The 16,913-nt window shown below is 39.5% G+C and overlaps 1 protein-coding gene across 3 annotated transcripts in view; it reads right to left on the bottom strand.

Moving 5' to 3' along the window:
• Positions 1–16,913, bottom strand: part of NAV2 (neuron navigator 2) — a 364,133-nt gene that overhangs the window by 70,121 nt on the left and 277,099 nt on the right. For all 3 annotated transcript variants that reach the window (XM_088175391.1, XM_088175389.1, XM_088175390.1), the window contains one exon: positions 9,303–9,425. In XM_088175391.1, the coding sequence (XP_088031517.1) occupies positions 9,303–9,425 (123 nt within the window). The remainder of the gene's footprint in view (positions 1–9,302; positions 9,426–16,913) is intronic.

Below are 16,913 nucleotides of genomic sequence, written 5' to 3'. Positions count from 1 at the left end.
AAAATAACTCATAGAAAAGAATGACCAGAATTGTGGTGGTAGAGAAAGAGGAACATATGGTATGACTCACAGAAAAGTAATTATTTTATCAGTCACATGTTTAGCTCATTACAGCTGATGTAAAGTCAGCCCGTACAGACATGGTGTGAGAAATGAGAATTGGTCAGAAGTTACTGCAGAAAGGGATCAAAACTCTAAGTCACAGCATAGAAGACACCTCTGATTCTGCCCTCTGGCTGTTGGTGCTGGAGGTCAAAGCACCAGCACACTTAGACCAAAAGGAATAACAAGGAACTTCTTGTTGCCATATGGCATTTTGGCTTTTAACCTCTATTAACAAAGAAACAACTCAGTGGTTATAGTTGGAAACCAACAAAGAATTTCAACAGAAATGAGAGCATGAAACTCACAGCCTGACTTCAGTTTGAAATCACAGTCTTTTGATTTCAGAAAATTTCTGTCTTTCCTTTGCATCACATTTAAGATATTAGCAATGTGTAAATGCAGATTTCTTTCCACCACTTGATCCCTCTCATGAGTCCTTTGCTTCAGAAATGCTCTCAAAGCACAAATGAATAAATTTTCTCCCTAGGAGTAGACAGAGGATACACACAGTCTCAAAACACAGGTTAAGTAGAATATAAGGCTTTCCTGAGTGAATGTAACCTCTGTGAACTTGACATGGCACAGTATACTCATGTTGGTTCCTTTTCCTTTCACTCTCATCTTTTTTCCATAGAGATACACAGTTGCCTATAAATACATCTGCAGCCATTTCCTGATAATATTCTGTTCATCCTTTCTGCATTCAAAACAGTTCCAGCTCTGCAAATGCAGTGTTATGTTTCAGTCATGCCTGAAAACAAAAATTAAGTCTTTGCATAAAAATGCAAATGAAACACGAAACTATGCATGTGCATATCAGATGGTATCAAATAACATGAATGGTTTCAAAGAAATGTTTAAGGCATTAAGTCATTTTACGAAGAGTATTTCTAGCTGCAAGTTTCATAACAAGAATAAATCAACCTTGACAATGAACATGAAAGAGGGAATGAAACCTTTTTGAACACTCAAGGTGGTTTGCTCATTTCCCCCAAACCAAAACGAATGAATTAGTTGATATATATGAAAATTAACTTAAGCTAACAACATAATCAGAAAAGATAAACTTTAAAGTTAAAATTAGATTTAAAAGATTAAAATATTACTTGGGGCTGGAGAGAGCACATGGTAACTCCACAGTAGCTGCTGAGCTGAGCCTTTGTAAGTTAAGGAACAACAGAAAAATAACATATAGTTAAAAAGAGCTGACCTCAGCCCTTGGACTTTGCTCAGGCACTAATCAGACTTCCAATGTTTAGAATTTATGCCCTGGCTACTTATTGACCATCTATACCTGGACACACATAAGCACAGCCTCTAGCAGAGGGGTGGTTACTGAGGCTGCCTGTGCTAACCCTGCACACAGGTCTCACACGTTCCAATGCCACTTACATCCAATTAATTAGCCTCAAATTGCAGCAATCAGTTTCAATAAAATTCGATGTTTTATTTTTAGTGAGAATATATAAAAAAGCTTTGACTAATAAAAACAAATTACACATGTTCTCATAATACTGCTGTAGCAGCACAATGTCATTCCAAGTGTTTCCACTGTGGAGTGTGCAATTATTTATCCTGGCCAAATGTATATTTAACTGCATATACTTAAGCAACATAGAACATCATGTGGAAGCCTTAATGCCTGTTTATACAATAGCAGAGTGGTTTTAAGCCCCGTGGAGCTGTGTAACACTGAGCAGTTTAAGCCTCAGGATGTTGGAGCTCAATGCAGAAAGATCAGGAGCAAAGTAGACTGCTTCTTCTGTGGAGTCTCAATGTCACTGTGAATCTTATTAGCTGTCATAAAAAGGTCACAAAGTCACCTTAACCTACTGCTGAAAAATCCCTATGTCATGAGGAAGCTGAGGACTGCACGGACTCCCAATATGGAATATCTAGCTGGGACATCAAGGATATAATATATTATATATAATTATAATGATAGCAAGGAATGATGGAAGGAAGGAAGGAATGATGGAAGGAAGGAAGGAAGGAAGGAAGGAAGGAAGGAAGGAAGGAAGGAAGGAAGGAAGGAAGGAAGGAAGGCTCTAGCAAAGCTCAGAAGAGCATGCAGACAGGAAAACACATCTTACATTTGGACTCAGAATTCTGATGTAATTTTCCAAACAATACCATTACAGGAAACATTCATCTGCTAAAAAGTAAGCGTAGATCCTGGCTATTAACATTAATATTTCTATTACCATAGAAGCAAATACTAACAGACTATTGTTATAATCCCAAGAGAGTACACAGCTGTATAGCAGGAGGAAAAACAAATAAATATTGCAATTTACAATTATGGACAACGAAGATAGATAAACAAAGATCAAAAGGAGAACATTAAGTTTTCCAATAATGAGATATTTAGTAATAACACAATATTTGAAAAAAACACCAGTCTAGAAATTTGCTTTATAGCGACAATGAGCTTCCACGCTCTTCAAACACCCCCAAATTGGGATTCTGCCTTGGGAGCCTGACAGCTGTCTGCTATTAGTTTTATCTATTCAATCTCCAAATCCCAAACCCAGAGGTTACTGGTGTAGGTCAGTTGTGAGACTGTGTTGACTCTCTTGCCATTCGACATGGAAAACCAAACAACAAAGTCTGCTCTGTGTCAGCAAGCATTTCACATTCTTCGGTTTGTCATGCAAAGCACAAAGACCCTGATACAGTTCAAAATGGTCTTTGTATCTACAATCTTGTTTACCCTTGGAATACAAGCTTAATTTCCCACATGTCTAAAGTGTTTTGAAAGCCACTTCATACAACAGAAAAGACAGTGCTAATCTCTGGCAGTGGAACCAGAAATAGAGGGTTTCAGAAGAGCCTCCAAATCAGCACTGAGATCAACTTTATACTTACATACTTTGAGTGGGGGTGTATGAAAGGAAGAATCTCTTCAAGAAAATCTAGTTCTAGTGGTGTAGGATGATTTTGCCATCCCTAGATGCAAATTATTCAGTTGTTAAATCAGGCAGTTTTCCCTGTTTTCACAGAATCAGCCCTCACAATTCTGGAAAAGGCAAGGTCCCTTCACCTGTCCGCATGGCACAGTGCAGCCTTCCAGGGAAGCACAAACTGTTTGCATGAGCAAAAAGAAAGGCCTGGCTTAGTCACCATGAGCTGCTCCCATGAGGGCACCTCCCACCTTCCTTCAGCTTTTTAGAGAACAGCAGCTCTTGGCCTAAACATTTTACTTAGATGCTACAGGAGAGATGTAAATACACCCTAAAATATAAAGGAATGCAGAATGAGAATCACAGCTACAAAAGCAAGGGGCATGACACTAGGGGAAAGGTTTCACCAAGAAATGCAGCTCCTAAAGCCTAGATCCAGACTATCTCTTACATATGTTTACATCTAATCAAAACAGGCAGTTCTGAAGAGGATTAGAGCTAGAGTGATAACCAAGCACGTGAAGATTGCCCAATCAACTGACTTTGGAGGGAAGAGCTTGCAGCTGTAGGGTGTTTTGTTTGGTTGGTTTTATTACTGAGTGGTAGAATTGCACCTCCTTATATGAAGAGTTCTTTAAAAAGGCAACTGCTCTCAGCTGCATTGTCAGCCTGTGGAGCTACTAAATCAGGTATTAGAGACCACCTGAATACCTGAGTAAGAGAAGAATGGGATCATTCTTGCCTTCTTGAATGCACACATGTCCTTACTGCAGTAAAATCTGCTCTTTTTGTGGCCATGAATACACAGAGAAGGAACTGTCCCCAAGGAAAACCAATTCTAATTTTACTAAAGGTCAGTTTACTAACTTTTTGTAAAATTAGAATTGGTTTTCTGTGGGGACATAAAACTGCTTCAACAGCCAGACCCCACAAGTTAATCATACATCTGCTACATGACATGGTATTCTGGAGCCTGGATAGAAATTTTTACACAAACACAATCTATGCTGAAAAATTAAGAATTTCCTTAAGTCATCCCCTCCTCAAAACTCTCTCTAGCCTTCCAACAGCTCCCAACCTCACTAAGTTGGTTGTTGGAATCACACTCATCTGTCAGCATGCAATGAGTAAAATTAGACCAAGCCTGAGAAAGAAACAAAACTTTCAAACCTATCTTCATTCCATTATGACTCTCTAAACAGAATTAACACTACCAAATCCTACAGAAATACTGCCCAGAATACTTCATCCAGTGTACTGCATGTACACCCCCAAAAAAGGTGCAAAAAGAAAAATAAGGAAAACCATTATTTCTGTGTTTACTGAACAAATTCACACAAAGCTTGTGTGAGGTAATGAAAATTTTTGCTCCTGGACCTGAAGAAAACCTTACAAGAAGGTTGTCATCTTTCAGACCACTGAACCAGGTCTGTCAAAGGACACTGCTTCCCTTGACTAACCACGTTTGTATGTAGTGTCCTTCTTTCTGGTAATGCTCATTTCAGCCCCCAGGTATAGCTACTATATCTTTGTTTTGAACTACTATTTGTTACTTAACTTTGCAATTACTTTGTGTAATCTAAAACCACTTTGGATTGCAGCTTGTGAAAAGATTCCTTGGAAAATAAAACTATATGGTATTGTGATTCTAATCAGCAAATTCCAGGGCCATAAACTTCAAAGAATCTTTGCAATGTGAATTTCCCCTGCTTCTGAAAGTCACTTTTCAAGATAAATGTAGGATCTTTCAAAGACAGAGATGGATATCTACAGGTACCAAGGTACAACCTGCATATTTAGAAGCAGTAGCACTTTTTTCTAATATACTGATAAAATCCAAACAGATGGTCAAGCAGGACAGATGATCTGCTAGGCATGAATCATTTCACCAGTCCTGTGACTTTGCTGTTAAGCAGCTCTAGATGGGCATATATACAGAAATTGCAGTGACTCACAGCACAGACACTGCAAACAATGAATGCTCAAAACCACTTTTTATGTCTATTATTTATATATGGTATCTTAATCGTAGCAACTTAATGCAACTTAATGCAAGTGCAGGAAATTCTGGAAGTGAAGGAACTATGAACTGATGTCATGTAATCTTCCAGGCAGAGTGGAAATAGTATGGCAGCAACTTCCTCAGCTGAGACCTCCTGAGCTCTGTAGATGACTTCAATGGATGTTGTTACCCCTCCTGACAGAAGAGACATCCTCCCTCTGCAAATCCATTCACACAAAACACCAGAGGGATCTCCCTGCACGTTCCTTTACAGTGAAACTCCACAAACACTTATGTCAACACCCCTGAGAGAGCGCTGCAGGGCAGGGAGATGCTGCGGGGGGAAGGAGATGATGGGAATTCCACTGCCATTAGAAGGCAGGAATATCTGTTTCTACATATTATTACAGCAACTGGGTCCACCTGAAGTTTAAATCCAACCCAGTCATGTTTTAACAATTTAAGATGAAGACTATCCATCCTATGTGTCTATAGATATGTATTCCAGAACCATTTTCCCTGTTTTGCCCACTCCAGCAATGATGAGATGGGGAGTGATGGAGTAGTTCTGCTACACCTTCATTTAACTCCAGCTTCACTGTCTCAATTAAGAAGAAAAGCTGAAACCAGTCAGGACTTTAAGCCCTCTTATCCTACCACAGAACTACAAAAAGAGTATCTTAACAAAAATTTCCTTTTTCTTTTCCTTATATTATAAATTTTTCCTTTGCCTACAATAAATCAGCACCTGACCGGAAAAAAAAAAAAAAAAGGAAAGGAAACGTGATGCAGCTTCTTAAGCAATACCAATCAGCACCATGACTGTAATTCTGCTTTCAGTGGAATCTGACTCCTCCCAAAAGCAGAGACATCTTCTCTCCCCACTTTTCAAAGCAGGCCAGTATTTCCCCCAACTTGATGACTTGCTTCAGCTTGCTTTTCAGCCCTTCTGAAGTGTGATCCAAGTTCCCCTGGTTATGAAGGCAATTCAACAATCTCCCTCCACCACCAAGAACTAGCCCATCATCACTGTAGCAGGATTCAAGAAATTTAATTGCAGTTAGTGAATTTAAACATATTTCAGACAAAGGGGTTTACTCCACAAATGTGAAATACTGTCTACCTGAGCCAAGAGATATATAAATAACCTTAATCTGTTTTTATAAAATGCAAAACAGCAGCAAAATACTACTCTTCAGCTATTTTTGAAAGCCATAATTTTTACCATTTGTACTGCACTCAATGACATTCTTAGTAATAGCCAAGTATGTGTGCTCTGCATGGAATGTCCTCTGGCCTTCTGCTCAGTTTCTGCTTCACTTCCAATTCTTCTTTCCTGTCCATTTCCTGTCCAGGTTCCATAATCTCCTCTGGGATTATTCAAAGATCTGTCCAAAAGCAGGAAATACTTCTAAAATGCTGACTGCCAGGAAGCAGCTTCAGTCACAAATCTGCCTAAGAGTTAATCTGAATGTGGACTTGTTTTTAATCAAGTGTGTGACAAGACTGATACTGTAGTCACCAGATGTGATCAGGATACTGACACAGTCTTGAAGAGCAAGCTCAGCACTGTTTTTACTGTTTTACCTATAGTCCATCAATGCTGTAGCTGCTGGAAGCAACAAGAAAACACAAGCCACTCTTTGACAAGTCATTACAGTCAGGAGCTGGGAAGAACTTTCTATGCCTTTATGCAAAGCCAGGTAATTCATGCAACCTCAAATAGAACTGCAAAACAGGAACAATTGAAGTTAATCACGCTCAGCAGTAATTTCTTAAGCACTTCGTAACTGGTGATTTTTTAAAGGTCACACAGACACTACCATAATAACATTAAAGTTATTCTTGCCAAGCTCACATTCACAGTCTCCTGTCCCAGTCACAAGGATGTGATAAATCAGCACAGGTCTGATTTATCTCCTCTAAATAACAGCTTACACAGGTAAGCAACAACAGAAAGATTTATTCAGCTCTAACTTACCTACACATATTACAAATGCAAGTTATATCTATAAAGGCAAGGGCCAGATTTAGTCTCAGATTGAGCAGCTGTGTCTGACAATGTGAATCTACTTCAATAACCAGATGGCACACACCAAGTCCATATACATAGAACAGACAAAACAACAAGATATTTATTTCCAGCCTTGAAAAAAAAATCCCAAACTAAATTGAAAAAACAATCACAAACTAAATAAAAAGGTATTTTAATGCCCTTTTTGATTTCAAATGCCTTTGTCCTAGGCAAACTGAAATTATCTTGAAGTCAAAAAGTAAGCTCAGCTGTGCTGTGCAATGATTCCATTAACCTTGCAACCAAGCATAAAATTCAATGCCCTTGTTTGGATTTCCCTGCTGCAGGGGAAAATGTACCTTGTAATGTCTGTGCTTTACCTTACCAGAGCCAATGAGTAAAAGCCTCCCAACTAAACTTCTACAACTAATAGCATAAGAAACTAAACAAGCTGGCATATTGCAAAAATTCCTCTGATAACTTTTTAATGATTACCCTCATGCTCACAGGTTCAGAGTCTTTCACACTTGTTCTCCCATGCATTCAATTAACATCTGCTTTGAACAAGTTAAATAGAATCTTAATATGTTTTCTGCATGTACCAATGAAGTAACTCAGCACCCCTGCTCACTGCCTCACAGAATGAAGAAAACAATTAATTACTGCACAGTTTTATTCAACTCCTTTTCCTTATGCCCATTTTTACCCTGGAAAACAACACGAACTAAGATTAATTTTTTGTTTAAACTGCACATCATGGTCACCCAGCAAGTAAAGAGGAGCTATTTTTAAATCACTGCCCTACTGTCAGAAAGCCCTCATCTCCTACGTAAGGTATTATATTCTAAATAAAAAAGACTAAATCGAAGCAACACATCATAATACCACCAGCTCTGGGACCTAGGGTGATTTTTCTGCCATGCAGAGTCTTTATTGTGTGTAAAGTCTGTCCCCCTCCAAGTGAATTGAAAGGATGATTTTCAAAGCTGAAACAACTGACAACCCAGGGATTGCATTTCAGTGGGTCACAGCCCCATTCTAGGTGGAATACATTTAAACCCACAAATAATCCCTCGTGTCAGATGTTCCTAATTGGTGCCTGATGTGTGGTGTCTTCAGCAAAGGAGCTCAGCAAACAAAAAGTGTTGCAAGCACAGAAAATACTGGATGGGGAAGGAATCAATGGCAGGAATGTATCACTGGCTCTCCAGAAAGCTGAAACTTAAACAACAATATACTTTATCTTAGACAAATGCTGAATTTTAAACAGATGCTTTTGCTACTGTGGCAATGTTCAGAAGCCACAGCAGCAGAAGAGAATGACACTTGATTCATGTCCAGCTGCATCACAGCCCTCACCCACAGGACCAGCAGCGAGTGCTGGTTGGGTTTCAAGCTGCAAACTTCAGAAAGAGATATGAGCTCCTGGAAAAATCCAGGCATATTTTACAACTGGCAAGCATATGTTGACCTGTAATTCAAACTGAGCTGGGATTCTCTGAGAGGTTTCAGTTCTTTTGTTTAGATTTGACATCCTGCTCTTTACTAATATCATGAGGATGCCAAAGCAGATTTAGTTCTAAATCTTGGCAGATTTAGATTTAGTTTGCTTAGAAAACAAGGCTAGATTCTCCATCACTTATATTTCTTTAGTGATATATTGCTATGAAGAAAGTATCAATAATATCAAGCTCAGTCAAGTGCATTATGTACTGAGAATGACTTACAGATAGCAAAAAGAGAAAAAACTTTTTGTTCAAAAATTGGTTTGAATGTGTACTTCAAAATTTGTGTTTTATACTTAGAGACCCATCATGGAAGAAAAAGCATATGGGTCACTTATTGCATCAACAGTGACACTGATCAGACTTTGGAAGGGAAAGAAGCAGCTATGTGCTGACCTCATTAAAGACAACAGTATTTAAGCCATTTATATCAACATTAACAGAATATTTCACCGGGTTCCTTTGTGACTGCACTCCCATAAATTATGGATTTCCAATCCCCTAATTCTTGACATTTGGCCTTGACTGCCCACATTGAATCACCAGAACTGGAGGAGAATCAAGGGACACGAGGATAGAATTGGGTCCTTTCTATTTCAAACAGGAGTTTAACACTTCCCTGTGTCGCCTGCCATCCACAACAACGCGGGAGCGATTCCAGCGAAGCGCTTGGGAGACATTTCTCCTGACACCTCCGTGAGCCCAGAGGCTGAAACCCTCTGGAGAAGAGGATATGCATGCACGGACTGCCAAGGTGCTGAGTGCCTCCGTACCTGTCGGCGTCGCCGAGCCCCAGGGCCGTGCCGCGCTGCAGCGTCTCCCGCACCGTGGCCATGCCGTCGGGCAGCCGGTTCAGCCGCCGCGTGTACAGCCCCAGCCCGCCGTCCGTCAGGTACCTGGCAACAAAACACCACCTTCAGTAGAGCAGGGAAATCCCACGGGTCACCCCAGCACCCGCGGCGCAGTTCCCCCGTTTTTATGGTAAGGGTGCTACACGAAATCAGAGTTGGAAACGTCGTCCTCCAACTCTCAGCTGTCTTCATTGCACCTTGCGTGCTCTTGTGGGTGCTGGTGAGAGCCAGGGAAAACAGAAGTTTGAGTTTTCCCAAGCTACTCAAAGGAAAACAGAAGGGAAAGAATTAATAACAAAGTTTAGTGCCTGGTGTTGTGGACAGGAGGAGTGTGTGAGGAACATGATGTTTTGGTAAGAGCATGTTCACAAGAGATGCTGCCTTCCTTGGACCACTGAGCTTATTCTATCCCTGGTTCACTGAACCAGTCTATAAAAATGTTTTTACTCCTTCCATAAATTACTTCTTCTGTTTCCTGGATGAAGTCTGTGTTGCTGTGTTTTTTCGCCGCTCCCTAGCCTTACAGAGACATGCTCTCTCATCACCAAGACTCAAATTTCAACATAAATACAATAAAGGATGCTGAAAGAAAACTTAACTTTCATTAAGACACCTATATGGAAGTAATTTAATATTTGTGAATGCTATCATTAATGATTCCTTCTTGCCCAAAAAATACATGGTTTATACCGCCCTGAATTTTTCTGCATGGGCTAAAAGGATGTTACATGAAATTAGAAGCATGGAAAACGTCATCCTCCACCTCTGATCATTCTCCATTACAGCTTGCATGCTCTCTCATTGCCAAGACTCAAATTTCAACATAAATGTGATAAAGGATGCTGAAAGAAAACTTAATTTTCATTAAAATACCGATATGGAAGTAATTTAATAGTTGCAATCTCTTCTTACTAAAAAAATATGTGGTTTATACCACCCTGTATTTTTATGCATGGGCTGGCTAAAACACAATCAAAATTTCAAATATTTTAAAAGTTAACTGCAAACATCACAATGACTTAATCCCGAGATTTTGCCAGTGAACAATAAACTTAAAGTATTCCACAGCTTATTGAAATCATCATGGATGAAAAGTTTTTTGCAACCTTCTTTTGGTTCCTACATTCTACTCTGGCTGCAAGTGTGACCTAGAGACACCTACATTTAAAAATTACTATTGACTATTACTATTCTTAGGCATGAAGAAGTGCCAGGTGTACACATGACACTTCATAAATTACTAAGATAGCACATTTCTTACTTTCTGGTTTAGACAAATGAAAAATGGATGTTAAATTGAACAGAGATGATACATGGCGAGCAATGGCATGGAGCAAGCCCTGTGTTACCACAACAGTTCATCAGTTCATGCAGGTCTGTGTGAGCAGCACTGCCAGCTGAGTAAACACACCGTGAGGATTTTCACACACCTGAGACTGAAATAACTCCAACAACCCTGGCACTATGGTCACTGCTCCCAGCACACTGCTGGACAAACACCATACCCCACCCAAGACAGGAGCTGACAGGACTGTATCTCCTCAATCCTTTAGCCACTCTTAGCAAATCGACTGCAGACCACAGAATATTATCCAGATATCAGGACACCTTCCTACAGCTCAAAAAAGCACACAGCTTTCTCCCTGATAGTGAACACCCTCACCCACAGCAGGAAAGGAGAGATGCTCCGAGCTGCAGGCAGCAGTGTCTCTGCTGGCAAGATCTCACTGTGCACATGGGCTTTACCCAACCCCAATTTGATGAGTACATTTATAAAAATGGGATGGTGAGCAGTTGGGAAGCCTTGCCCAATCTGCTGATTAGCACTGTAGTTCAATGTATAAATCTGTACAGGGCCATCCCAGCAGCAACCCAGGAGTCTCTGTGGAGTCTAACAAAGAGGTTGCCAAGACCATCAAGTCAGACACAGGAGTATTCCCCACTCAGCAAATCTGTGGGGATTCTCCCAACTCATAAACAAAAAAAGCACAAGGAGCAGTTGTGCTGTAGCATGTAGAATTCGCCTTAGGTTTGGCATTCTAACTTGTGTTTGACAATTTATAAATATTTTATCATGGAAGAATATGTTTTTTCCTTAAGCTACTAAAATGAAGGGGAAGAAGAGAAAAGTGGAGCTTCAGACCATAATGTTATACAAACATGCAAAGAGTATTTTGCAAAAAAAATCTAATGTACATACACTAATTGGTTTACTGCAGCTACTTGTCTGCACATGAAGAAAGTTTCTGTAGAAATACTCTTTGCACGTGTGCTGGAAAACGCAGCTTCTGGCTTTGCTGTCAGATTCCTGGCATATTGGTCCTTTGATAAAAAGGTCTGTTACAACTGAAATAGATTGCTTTTCATACCTATCACTCAGAATGTGTGGAAATAAATATAGTGCTCTTAAGAGCTAGCCATGCTGAAATCAATGCCTTTTCACCAGCAGCAGCATATTTAATCTTCTACACAAAAGCCCAGCAAGCTAAAATATTAGAATAACACTGCAGTAGCTCAAATTTTAAAAATTGGTATCAAGCACTGATAAATGTTACATTAGCCAATGGACACTGTGGCTTTGGACCTTTGACAACGAGATCATGACACTTTTCTAAACAAGTCCAAGTGAAAAAGCATAGCCATAAACAATGACTTTTACCCCCCATACCAATAATACAAGTTTCTTACATGCCAGAACAACACAGGATAGGCTTTTGGATTTTGAAACAGGCTTGTGTAATCACAGTTTGAAAGCCTTGTATCTTATTTTTATTTCACACAATATCCTCTACCCAGGAATGTTTAATTCAGAAAAGATGCCAAAACCAATGATGCCTGAAGTCCTGCATGCAACAGCAAGGTGAAGGAAGAAGGAAAGGCACTAGCTTCTAAAGTCTGGGGAGAAAAATACATCTAAAATAAATACACTTTAAAATAAAAGAAAAAACCCTCTTTACTATCCATTGGTTAGTGCAGAGGAGATTCAAAGCTACTGGTGGCACAAACCTCCAGCCATTGCTTTTCCTTCCTCTCCATCCTTTCAAACTTCAATTGCCTTGGCTTTAAGAAACTGTCTTGCCCTAGAGAACACATTATTATTGCTGCAGGTTTTTGCTTTATGGGAAAGGAGAATATAATGAAGGCACATTTTTCCATAGAAAATCTTCCGGTGTTTTACTCAGGGGGTAACAAGACTAAGGAAATATTATCCTGTATATAACTGTAACAGTACTCAAGAGTTATTGGAATTTGTTATCCTATCACATCCACACAATGTGGAACCTGAGAATATTGGCCTCTCCTCTACAATGACACATTGCAGTCCAAACAACTTAGGCTAGGCCTAAGTGTAATTTATCTGACTTTTCATATTAAATATCATGACAAATTTACACTAAAAGCCTTGTTAGTTTCATGACTGCTCAGAATTCTGCAAGCACATTCAGTGCAAAAGAAATAGGATTTAGAAGTATTCTTTTACCTGCCCCAAAATAAGAAAAAGTTTTAATATATGATCTGGGGAAAAGCATAGTATCGAGACTTTCACAGAGATAGGTAAATTGTACAAAAAATTTAATCTCACACATGCTTTATGAATGGTACCAACAGCCAGGGGAGTGACTGCCTTTAATGAAGCTGAATACAATAATATTTAATGAATGGACAGTGAAACAGTGATGAAGTTGGTTAAAAGGAGTTTCTGATCTTTCCAGGAATTAATGTACAAATATTCATTGCTATAGCTTCACTCTTCATCAGCAAGGAAAAAAAAGAATCAAATTTCTGTCGATATGAAAAGACTCAGGTTAAACAAGAGCAGTATTATGCATTTCTAACATACAGTTAGGACTTCTAGCCCACTTTCTAGGTGACACTTTCTTCCTATTAGAAAGTGGCTCCCTGCCCTGCATTACAGGCATAAAGCAATTTGCTTTGGACAACCGGGACCTTTAAGCTTCTCTTTTCTTTAGCCAACTACACCCTTTCTGTGCCTCTGAAATTTTGAGTGCTGTAACAAGCCCTTCCAAGTGTAATATTTTTAGGGTATTTCTGATGCTGATGTGATTTATTTCCCTTTCCTGAAAGGCACACTGAGGAAACAGCAATGGGTCATGCCAGGGATCAGCAAAATCCAGTGGTCTGAATCACTTGACTTCTGTCTGCACTCCCTACTTACTGACAGGTACAGCCAGCCAAAAGCACACTTACTTTTATGGTCTGACAATTCTACCACTTCATATATATTCATTTCAGTCCTTAATGCATGAATATGAATTTTCCAAGTTTGAAAATAGATAGCCAAGGGAAAAGCATTCTTTACTTAAGGATTAGGAAGAGAAGGAGCAGCAGGTAAATCAGCAACACACAACAGACCAGGCAAGCCTACCCTGACCTGCTCAGGATCCTGCAGCTCCAAAATCCCAATCCCACAAGCAGGAGAACAGCCTCGAATGGGACCTGACTCCAGCAGCTCAGGTGGTCCTGCCTTCCTCTTGGTGCTTTGGATTAGGTGTGGAAATAGCTGCCCACGTGTCTCCTGGGCAGAGGACTTGCCCAGCAACCCAAGAGCTCAAAACTTTAAGAAACAGAAAGCTTGAGGGATTTATTTCACATATTAACATCTGCTTTGACATGAGGAAATGTTCTCTTATTGATATAGCAGTAACACTGTTATCCTTAATGCTTTCCTTTAAATCTCTATTTTCACTAGGCTTCATCAGTCTCATCATTACAGTCAGTTAAATGAGATCAAGAGGCTTAACGAGCTTTGAGTATCAAAGAACAGCTCTAACTTTGCCAGTTGCTAAAAACCCACAGCAGAGAATTCCCCAGTGCTGTTTCTGAAATATGCTGATTGGGATCAAAACCACCCTGTTACTGCAACTACGAATATGTCCTAAATCTGACTTAAAAAGAAATGCTACCCTAACAGCTGGATGATGACAACTACAAATTTCTCAGTTTAGTATCAATTTGATCTGCATTTTTCATCATAACACTGGATTAGACCATATGGGCTTTTCCCATGTTTATATCCCCAAAGTCTTTCCAATCACTATTCTTGCCTGACCCGAGTCAGCACTTGATAAGTACCTGATCTCTCTGGCCAAAGAGTTGGACACAGACCCTGTCTACAAGCCTGTGGTTGGTTTAAATTCCATTATTGATCCTTGTGAATTTCAACAAAAACATTCAAGAACAGGATTAGGTCCTGAGGTTGCAGGTAGGGACTCCTAATACAATGTCCAAATCCCTAATATTAGACTAAATATTACAGTTCAGGTTCATAGAAGGACAAACCTATTGCTCAAATAATAAAATTTAATTTATATTTAGGGTAGTCTATAATTTATAAATTAATAGATTTTACTAATAATCAGTAATTATTTATAATTAACAAACTAATGAATGAACTATGAATTGTTTTGCAGATGCTTAACCCAAACAAGGAGTAAGATCTAACCAAATTACTTGCAGACTCAAAAATCCAAATCACTGCTGGAAAGGAGATACCTGTCCCACTAACAGGTAAGACAGGAAAAATGGGATTATGCAAAACTTAGTAAGTATATATTAGTTTCATAGTTTATTTAGAGAAACCTCTCACGTGTAAATCACTAATAGCATGAATGGTGCTGCTTATTCACTTTGTTCAAACCAGTCTGGAAGCAAAATAAGTTCATCCCATTAACTATTTAATGCTCAGACCTTTTTCCATGAGGAAAAAAAAAGGGAGAAATCTGCAGAAATAAGTGGCTCCTATGAAATCAATACTCTTCTGTCTGGAGGTGTATTAAAGCCAAATAATTTTTGGGAAATGCTGTCCAGGGCTAATTTTTTTTTTTTGCATGTCTGTTCAGCTTCAAGCAATCTACAGGCAAGGAATTGCAAGGACAGTGCACCCTGTAAGGGAGCTGGGTGGCTGCTGCTCCTACACATGCCCACATCCAGAACAACAGCTTCTGACAGAGCTTTTGGAGAAACCAGTTTCCTGTGGAATGAGCAGTCTTAGATACACGTAGTCAAAGAGAAGCTGTCAATACTTAAAAGATTATACTGAAAGAAAGTGTCTCTCATATGGCTGCAGCCATTCCTGTTCCAGAGGAGAATCTCCAGTGTATGATCCTCTTCCCAACACTCACTCCATCTGTCGGCCAAAATTCAGCACAAATTCACCTCAAGGAGGAGGCCTGCTCCAACATTGCTTTTAAAACTCTTTTTAATATCCAGTCAGCCCACACGGACTGGGCTGGAGTCAGACTGGAAAACACTCAAGAGGTCAATCCTTTCAGGTGTGCAAATGTCACTCTGGAGCTCAGGGAAAAACACGGGTGGAAAGTCATTACTGAAAAGAGGATGACACTCACACCCACCAAGCATCACCACCTCCAGCCTCTGCTGGCCTGAAGCCAGCTGAATGCCACCACAATCAGACAGTTGTTCAACGGGGCTTTGCACATGCCAATTTTGATTTCAATGCCTAAATTCTTTCTCAGAGTCCATTCCAGTGACAATCATAGAACTAAGCTGTAGAAAAAGTGATCCATTTTTTATCACCCTCTTCAATTCTGTTCAGGAGAGACCTGTGACCAAACAGGATTAAGGAGGAGCTGCAGCCTCTCCAGAGGTTCTCAGCAGAGCAAGAGTAACTCCACAGCAACTTTGGATTATTCCCTCGTGCCCAATCTTTTCCTGCAGATGATCCACATCAACCCCGTGTGAATGACTGCATCCCCCTCTGCTGGCTAGCCCTGGACTGCGACCCTACTTTGTCCTTTAGAAGCTGTCCCTTCACTCCAATTACAACAACCTGTTGGCAGGTTGATGTACTGATGCAGCAGTTTACAGAAAGAAGCCCGAAATGGAATAACTGCTATTAAATTGTATTTTGGTAATTGTTAACAATAGATCAGTGTTTAGAAGTAAGCAAAAATACAAAACACCACAGCTATTGCATTCATTTTATTGACTAACACCACATATGAGCTAACATGAGTATTTTACCATTATACTGAATGAAAAGCTAATGTATAAGGTTATAACTCATAGGCCTACGTTGTCTTCCTATGCTGAATCACACTGCAAGAAAGATTTTATGAGAGCGTGTGATCTGAAATACCGCTTGAGATAAATGACAAACACTGTCCTATTGACGAAGCTGACACAAGAACTACTCCTGAAACGAGTGCAGTATTTAAGAATACTTAAAACAATATACCAAATTAATAATATTGAATATGCTTGTGCCATATCCTTCTCATGTCTCCTGCAAAGAACTGCAAGTACAGTTCCTGGAATAAAAATACTATCTTTATTTAAGCACTGCCATAATTTTTTCTTTTCATTTTTACAGTACCAAGTCATCTCTGACTTTAAATCCAAACTCAGTGACAATCTTGTTTGCTATAAAGTCAGAAGTTAATGTTTCCTTATCCCTTCTCATGAAAGTCAAACTTTTGAGTTTGCTTGCCTGACCCCTTCCTTATTTGTGTTAATTATCCATTTACCATATATAGGTACTATTCTGCAATG

Source organism: Sturnus vulgaris, chromosome 18, assembly GCF_052056855.1.
Source record: "Sturnus vulgaris isolate bStuVul1 chromosome 18, bStuVul1.hap1, whole genome shotgun sequence".
Classification (NCBI taxonomy): Eukaryota; Metazoa; Chordata; class Aves; order Passeriformes; family Sturnidae; genus Sturnus; species Sturnus vulgaris.
This window is presented reverse-complemented; position numbering and strand designations above follow the sequence as displayed.